This window comes from Cyclopterus lumpus, chromosome 1 (genome assembly GCF_009769545.1).
Source record: "Cyclopterus lumpus isolate fCycLum1 chromosome 1, fCycLum1.pri, whole genome shotgun sequence".
NCBI lineage: Eukaryota > Metazoa > Chordata > Actinopteri > Perciformes > Cyclopteridae > Cyclopterus > Cyclopterus lumpus.
Genome location: NC_046966.1, coordinates 10,123,617 through 10,131,482, shown reverse-complemented (window position 1 = coordinate 10,131,482; position 7,866 = coordinate 10,123,617). Strand labels below are relative to the sequence as shown.

General features: G+C 41.7%; 2 protein-coding genes across 5 annotated transcripts; both read right to left on the bottom strand.

The window, feature by feature from the left end:
• Nucleotides 1-1,112: 1,112 nt before the first annotated feature.
• tekt4 (tektin 4) lies at nucleotides 1,113-3,898 on the bottom strand. Its single transcript, XM_034533955.1, has 7 exons — nucleotides 3,305-3,898; nucleotides 2,382-2,452; nucleotides 2,120-2,263; nucleotides 1,952-2,038; nucleotides 1,706-1,841; nucleotides 1,475-1,629; nucleotides 1,113-1,326 (listed from the first exon to the last, which is right to left on the bottom strand). The coding sequence occupies exons 1-7, from the start codon at nucleotides 3,830-3,832 to the stop codon at nucleotides 1,113-1,115; spliced, it is 1,335 nt and encodes a 444-aa protein (XP_034389846.1). The 5' UTR covers nucleotides 3,833-3,898.
• A 585-nt stretch (nucleotides 3,899-4,483) lies between these two features.
• Nucleotides 4,484-7,717, bottom strand: LOC117737972 (polymeric immunoglobulin receptor-like). 4 transcript variants are annotated; one of them, XM_034544233.1, is made up of 8 exons: nucleotides 7,603-7,717; nucleotides 7,059-7,376; nucleotides 6,318-6,635; nucleotides 5,808-6,107; nucleotides 5,427-5,504; nucleotides 5,139-5,237; nucleotides 4,970-5,040; nucleotides 4,484-4,681 (listed from the first exon to the last, which is right to left on the bottom strand). In XM_034544233.1, the coding sequence occupies exons 1-8, from the start codon at nucleotides 7,643-7,645 to the stop codon at nucleotides 4,508-4,510; spliced, it is 1,401 nt and encodes a 466-aa protein (XP_034400124.1). In that variant the 5' UTR covers nucleotides 7,646-7,717; the 3' UTR covers nucleotides 4,484-4,507. The 4 variants fall into 4 exon arrangements, with proteins under 4 accessions (XP_034400124.1, XP_034400132.1, XP_034400147.1 ...); XM_034544241.1 differs by lacking the exon at nucleotides 5,427-5,504; XM_034544256.1 differs by lacking the exon at nucleotides 6,318-6,635.
• Nucleotides 7,718-7,866: the final 149 nt, after the last annotated feature.

Sequence of the window (7,866 nt, the reverse complement as noted above, 5' to 3'; positions counted from 1 at the left end):
TTTGCATAAAGTTTAGTTTCATAACATCCTTAGTCGTGGCACCTCCTCACATGAAGGGCGCTCTCTCTCAGGATAGAGACAGACGGTTGCTCAATATTTAAATAAGGAAGAGCTGATATTGCTAAAAATGAGGTTACAGTGCAACATCATGAGCTGAACCTCAAACTGAATATGTGAATCCACAGTGATTTATGTAGTTTGTAAAAATAGCAGAAATGTCTTTAGAAGTCAAGCAGCTCCCTCGTTTGATGATGTCGGGCTGTGTTTCAATCTTCATGTTGTTGGAACTCTATTATTATTTTCCTTCAACATTATGTAGTTTTGAGTGCAGCTCAGAGGAGACGAGACATTGAGATGTGGTTCAGGGCGAGAACATGTGGTTTTTCCTTCAAAACATTTATTTACATACACATCAATATCTGTCTCACAAATATACTAACTGTTACATCTTAATGATTTGAGAATGTTACATGGAAATGTAAAATACTATCCACACCAGATTCATCGGCTTCTTTTGTGGTGAAAGAAAGTTGACTGTTATGAGATGTGACAAGAGATGCGATATTTAGGCTCAACAGCTCACTCTAGTGGAGCAAATCATTAATATGTTGTTGAACATTAGTTTCATATATGACGATTTCATTCTGTAACCAAAGAAGTTATTTTGTGATGCAGGGAACCAGGAGGTCACACACTTTGACTACGAGATGCTCATTGGCTTCCATTTTTTATTTATTTTTTCCAAGCTTAAGATTCAAGCAGTTTCCTTCTTTCAGTGCATGGATAACTTATGTAATGTTCAATGCCGTTTTTAATTTAATGTATATTATTTATATACATTAATAAATAAAAGCCATGTGTGAATTATTCGATATCTAAAAGATGTAGATTACACAACTAAGCTAAACCCTGGTTTAAGTTAAAAAGTGGAAAAGTTTAATAGACTTCTAAATGAATATATAGGTGTTTATTGATGTCTACTTTGTCATTGAAATAAGACCAGATGTCGAAATATATATATATATAAATAAAAATATAATATAATCTAAATAAAATTCTAATTTTAAGTGATGGCAAAATCAAAGCTAATTCCACACAAACGGTCATCGTCTTCAGTATCCCGACAGAGTGGAAACCGCTGGGTATCGTTTACGGTGAGTCATGCACTTTCCCCTCTCGATGAACAGTGAGTGGGTTTTACAGTTGATGTCCTTCTCGAGGCTCATGCGTGACTCTTCCAGGTGGGACAGGGAGCCTCTGGCCTCACTCAGCTGCTGGCGCAGAGATGCCAGAGTGGCGTCAAGCTGCCTCAACTCCCCTTCCAGACTGCAGACACAGGAAGAGAGAGAGAGAGAGAGAGAGAAAGAGAGGAGATGGAGCACTATAGTATGATGAGACAGAGTACAGTGAGTCTGTGTGTGTGTGTGGGTGTGTGTGTGTGTGTGTGTGTGTGTGTGTGTGTGTGTGTGTGCACCTGAACTGGGGCTCATCTCTACAGAGCTCCATGTTGGGTCTGAGGGAGCGCAGGTAGAGTCTGGACTGAGCTACTCTCAGTGGAGCCTCTTTGTTGTGGATAGCCTGCTGTACAGCCACGATGCTCCTCTCCTGGGCCCCGATCTGCTCCAAGACCTACACACACGGTCGCACAATAAGAGAGAGTCAAGTAGTCCACTCTGTCCGTCTTTGTGTCGGTCTGCCTGTCTACCTGTGTGAGCTTCATCTCCAGCTGGGTCTTGGCCTCTATCAGCTCCGCACAGCGCTGACTGAAGGCTCGGTCCACACTGGAGCACTGGACTCTCAGATCATGAGTGGTGTCCTGCAGCACTCGCTCCACCAGCAGTCTGGCACACATGCAAACAGCATCAGTGTGCTGATTGAAAACTTGAAATAATGTGTCACATTGTGCTGGAGGCCACCTTCCCAGTAGCCATGACCCACAGTGCGCTCTGACCTGAGACTGTTGGTGGCCTGTTCTTCCTGCGAGGCCTTGGATAAGTTGTCCTGGGTAAACTTTGTCCACGATGTGCAGTTGCACACCCTGCAGCAGACCAGAACACACACGTTATGTGCATTGTTTGTAATTTCATGCAGTTCTTAAGTTACTTTTAATGAAACTCACTGGTCCTGCATGGCGGCTGAGCTGGGGTGGTGCTGTGTGTCTGGGCTCATGTTGCTGTATCTTCCACCGTGGTCATCAAAGCTGTAGGCCTGGTACTTATCGGACCAGTCCAACTCTAACGTCTGCTTAGCCTCTCTGTTCATCCTGACACACAAGGGCACAAAGCAAAGGATGTTATTCTGTTCTCTAAAGTCAAGAGGTTAAAACAATCTATTCTACATTTTAATACGTGGCTTTACAAGTCCGTTTGTTGAACACTCACTTGATCTGAGTGACCACTTGAGCCGCAGTCCTCTTCAGAAGAGCCTGGACGCTCCTGATCAAGTCCACTTCCTACAACAGTCACACTTCTGGTTATTGTGTGTGAGTGAGCCCTCTGCTGGCGATGTTTTACCGTTACACTGAAGTCACTGTTTGACATCTGTTCCTGAGAATATTACTGCGAGAGCACAACTGAGTTATTGCTTTTATAGATCCACATCTCATCATTATTGTCATTAGCGATTTCCCAAAAGATTATCTTCTTGATTATTCCAGCAATCATTTGGTTGATAAAACATAAAATGAACGATAATGACCGCTTCGAGCTTGTGTGACTGATGCATGTCAATCACGTCATCATTGTATCCTCTGATGTATGTGACGTTGTCATAATTAGCATAGGAATGCTTGATCTCAGCGTTCCTGAGATATCACCTTCGGATGGAGATACCAAAAGACATAATACCTCTGCTGTCGACGGCGAGTAGGCATAAAAAACCCAAGGTGATATCATCAAATTAGTTGTTTTGTACGAAAAAAAAATATTACATTTATTATAATGTATGTAAAAGCAGTAAACATTTACAGCAGCTGAGTGATCAGAGTTCTAGATTATTTTTATTTGGAGAAGTATCTCAATATTAAGTATGAAGTGGATATTTCCCAAAGCATCCCATTAATACGCATCAATGAATCAATTACTTCATATAAGAAGGCTAAGAATTAATTGTCATTCATTTTGGGAAGACATTTGCTGTGTATGCTTTATTTGTCCTACTAACTGTGAACTGAGTTATTTTATGTATTGATAATATTTCACATTACCTTTGTGATTCTTTTCATGGAAAGACTTTGATCAACAGCGATGTCTCGTTTCATCTAAAATATATAGCTCATACACTTTTTGATCATAAAGCTGGTCACCTTCACCAGCTCCTCCTCCACAGTGTCTCGGACCAGGTCTGGTCCCAGCCTCCTGGTCCTGCAGTTGAGATTGTCGGTGGCGATGGCATATGGGGTCTCCGTGGCGTCCAGGGCCCTCTCCAGCCTCGTCTTCAGCGCCAGCAGCGACTCGGTGTTGGCGAGCAGCTGGTGAATGTGCTGCTGCAGCTCTGATTTCCAGGAGTGGATCTCTTGTAGTCTCTCTCCCAGAAGACGTGTTCCCTCAGCCTGGGTCTTGAACGTGGCGGCCTCAGCGTCCTGGTACAAAGCTTTGGACTCCCGCTGGATGCTGCAGGCTTCGTGGCGGCCGGTACCAGCCTGTTGAAGGATGGTGTGGTAGTTGGAGAACCACTCAGCCGGTGAGTATTTAGCTGAGCGGTACCCCGCTGTGGCTGAGCCCGAGGCCGGCGGAGGGACATCCAGCTCTACGGGAGGCTCTTTCCCCGGGACCCCCTGAGCCACAGCTCTGCTGTCATAGTGGGGCCTTGCCACTAAAACCTCAGAGCTCATTCTAAGACTATTGAATTAAACCGGATTAGCTGATTGAAGCAGATTGTGGCCGAAAGAAAAAGTAGCCTCAGCCATGCACAGTTTTCACAGTCCCGAAGCAGACTGAGCTGTATGTTTGTTTGGTGTTGCCTGGTTACTCATGTTGGCCGGAGCAGCTCCAGCAGCAGCTCTGGCTCAGGTGACTGATCATCAAATGAGCTGAGAGGGATACCATGTATATTTCAGTAATGGTCATGTTCGACCAGTGAAGGTGTGTGTGTGTGTGTGTGTGTGTGTGTGTGTGTGCGTGTGTTCCTCTCTGTGAATATCATTTGAATACAGTGGCATGCTCTAAATTACTAAGATGCTTCACTTGTTTATTTAAGTGGAACTGATGTTTTGTATATTATCATTTTTGTACAACAGAGATGAATTGTTTTATTGATTTATTATACTACTATATCATATTAGTAAAAGTGCATATATCTGAAGGGAACTTACATTTAGGGTATTCAGATGAAATGGTCATCCACAATATCTTAAGAGTGCACGTAAGTTACACAGTTTGTTATATCAAAGGAAAGCAATCATAATGAGTATAAAGCGAAAGTGTAAAATCAAAGTTCAGGCAGTTATTATTATTGGATACAGATTTCACTCCAAAATGCAAGGTTTGACCACAGGTGTGCACGCTGTTCATCTTCTATTGGCTTTATTGTACATTTCATTGCAGTAGATATCATCTGTTGTTGTGAAGTTTTGGTATATAGACTCTTGTTGGTCGTCACCTACATCATCATAGTGTTGACCGGCGCTCTGCGGTTTGGAGGTCCCCTGCTGTGAGCAAGCTTTGTCTTGGTTTTCATAAATCTAAAAAAGATATAAGTGGGAAAATGTTACTCAGATCGAGAATTTCTATAATTATTCACATGAAAATGGCCGAATAATCAGTAAGTTGGTCGTTAATTTGCTCAGTACTCTGGGACCAGATCAAGACATCTTTCCACTTCCAGCTCAGATTGATGTTTATCAACAAGCCAGAAAGAACCCTTTCATCTTTAGGGTGTCGGTCTGTCCCACATGTTTTTAATGTCGACTGTAATGAACATCGCAGTCTCTTGTGTGCATGAGCAAAGCTTTGGATTTGAGTTGTCTTACATCTGCTCCAGCCATCACTTCCTCCGTTTCGGTTGCCTTGATTACGTTTCTGTTCATGTTGGCTCCGGCTCCTGGGAACAAACAGCATACAATACGTTTACACAATTACATGGCATCTGTATGTGTACGTGTTTGCCCGTGTGTGCATGGTTCTGCATGTGAAACGTACCGCGCACTTTGTTACATCTGTATTTATACACTATGACCAGGGCAAATGTCAGTGTGAGCAGCACAGCCGGCACAATGAAAACCACAGCGTTAGAATGTGCTGAATACGGAAGAAAAAAAGGGTAAAAACAGAGTTAGCCTCCACTTCCTGAAAACACACATAGACCACACAGTCCTCACATATCTGCCATAACAAGAACAATGTCAAGTGGTACCAGATATCCAAAGTGTTGCCATGCTTCCTTTGTATGAATAGTGTGTGTTTCAATATAACTGAGCACACACACACCATTGACCAGTTTTCCAGGGATAAGTGTTGATTGTGATCCGACCGTATCCACCACAGTGCTGGTTTGCTGTGGAAAGACTGTTAAAAACATCAACATCACACAATCACATTCTTTTAATCCAGCTTTATTTTGATAAAGACTTTTAATTGAGCTTTTCCTTGATGACAATTAAAGGCAGTTTTGCTATTATTTGATAGTTCACTGTTTCAGGAATCCAGAATGTCAAGTTGTTGGATGAAGATATAAGCTACCTGAACCTGGAGGACATTAAGTTCATACAGCGGTGTTCAAACTAAAACATTAATCAAATCATTTGGACTGTTATGGTATTTCAGGTGTAATAATATAATATAATAATATTGCTGTTTTCATAATCTTACATGCTGACAGTTGAATCCTGGTGTAGTTTCCAACAGTCCACTGTGAGTCTGAACCACACCAGTATGTCCCAGCATCCCCTGCTTCCAACTCTGTGATTATCACCAAGAAAGAGCTGGAAGAAACATCATCTTGCAGTGTGAACCTGCTTCTCCTTGTCACCATGTCTGTGCAGTTGTTGCGGTGGTCTCCCTTACAGAGGAACTTCCTGTTATCCCCGTGTTGTGGCGGGTAGGGGCACTGCATCGTTACTGGGCGTCCCACAATGCCGCTGAGTTTGCTTGACCTCACACAGCACCACTCTGAAAGAGAAGGAGGTTAGATTAGAAATGAATATACATGATTCTCATTTCCTTCAGATTTTAGATATATTTTCACAAATCACAAGTTTAAAATTAAGGCTTTAATCTTAAATCATCTTTCCTCAATATCTCTTTTACAGTACACTGTTTTCTGTCTGATTACTGTGAAAACGAATGGTTTACTACAATACGACGAGCTAGAGCTCTCACCTTTGACTTCTAGCTCAAAAGCAGAGAAAACATCCAGGCCAGTATTTCCATGGACACCACAAAGGTACGACCCAGCATGGTTTTGGGTCAGACCGGTAATGGTAACTGTGAATCTTTTCGACACCTTGTCATCAGTAAGTCTGAACTGTCCGGTTTGTTTGTTGTCAGATGTGAGTATTGCCTTCTCCAGACATGTGGAGGTCTGGTTTCCTCTGCAGACGTACTTCAGGTTCTGGTCCTCAGACTCATACTGACAACTGATGGACACTGAACTCTCCTCATAACTTTGGACTTTGGTGGATTGGGCACAGCAGGTGTCTGACAGTACAATCAACATCACAGAAGTTCTTAATATTAAAATATTGGCTTTTAAAATGTTACCTCAGTAAAATACTGAAGTATTGTTAGCTCAATTTAGAGAAAGCAAAGTAAAAGTGGCTTATTATGCAGGCAGGACGACCCCTTTCAGTGTTGTATAACGACGTGATTATTGTTACTGATGCATTTACGTGTAAGCAGCATAGTTGGTCAATGTGGAGCTGTTTCTTAAAAAAACTATTTTACTTAATGGTAGGCAGTTCAATCTAAAACACTGAATCAATTAATCCATTTCATAGACTAGTTATGACAATGGAAATACTAATGTAAAGTATAAGTACCTCAAATACCTCTTGTATTTATGTACAGTACAACTAAACAACAATGTCTAGATGATATTGACTTTATAATATTTGTACATACCGTGTCCTACTTCCAGACTTACGTCAGTGTAGATGTCCTTTCCGTTTCTGGTCACCCCACACCAGTATCTCCCAGCGTCTGTCCGACTCAGATCAGAGATAGTCGCTGTGAAGACTCGTTTCTGATTGTCGTCGTGGATGGAGTATTTGTTCTTATTTGGTTCTGTCGTCTTAATAAGAACATCGTCGTTGCCACAGTTCTTCTTGCACAGGTACTTCTCATAAGACTCATAACCCTCGCTATAGGGACAGGAAACTTGCACTTCTCCCCCTTCATATCCAGACACACGGATCAACCCTGCTGCACTCCTCACACAAACTGTTGAGAGAAGACAACATGAAATGTAAAAATAAATTGGAAAGGGGTACATCTGTGTATGTATATTCAAATATGTTGTGAAGTATATACAATATTTGTTATCTCATCATACACATACATACTGGCTGTATAATAACATCGCTGAGACCAAGGTCAAAGCGTTGTCTGCCATATTGAATTAGCATTAAAAACTGATATATTTACTAATTTAATCCAAATAACTTACTGCACAGGGCGAGGAGCAGGTTTTGAAGGTTCCACACCCTCATGTTTTTATTGCATTGAAGTTTCTAAGAAACGGAAACTCAAGAAGAGTCTGTTACACCCAAAATATCAGCATGCTATGCAAATATTAAACTCTCACTTCCTCATTTTGATCACCAAGGTTTTATCACCCTTAAACTGTCACAAAGATACATCTGTTAAGTTAATCTCAAAGTTAACTTACTGTGGTGTGAAAACTTTGAAATGACTGACTTGTTCATATGAC

Bases quoted from the DNA above. Each gene is read 5' to 3' on its own strand.
- tekt4 (XM_034533955.1), bottom strand. From the start codon at position 3,832: ATGAGCTCTGAGGTTTTAGTGGCAAGGCCCCACTATGACAGCAGAGCT. The intron at 1,630-1,705 runs GTAGACAGGCAG...CCGTGTGTGTAG, and splicing joins TGGAGATGAAGCTCACACAG to GTCTTGGAGCAGATCGGGGC. The intron at 1,327-1,474 runs GTGCACACACAC...CTGTGTCTGCAG, and splicing joins AGAGATGAGCCCCAGTTCAG to TCTGGAAGGGGAGTTGAGGC.
- LOC117737972 (XM_034544233.1), bottom strand. From the start codon at position 7,645: ATGAGGGTGTGGAACCTTCAAAACCTGCTCCTCGCCCTGTGCA. The intron at 6,636-7,058 runs GTATGTACAAAT...TTGTACTGTCAG, and splicing joins AAGTCTGGAAGTAGGACACG to ACACCTGCTGTGCCCAATCC. The intron at 5,238-5,426 runs GTGTGTGTGTGC...TTCCGTATTCAG, and splicing joins CCCTGGAAAACTGGTCAATG to CACATTCTAACGCTGTGGTT.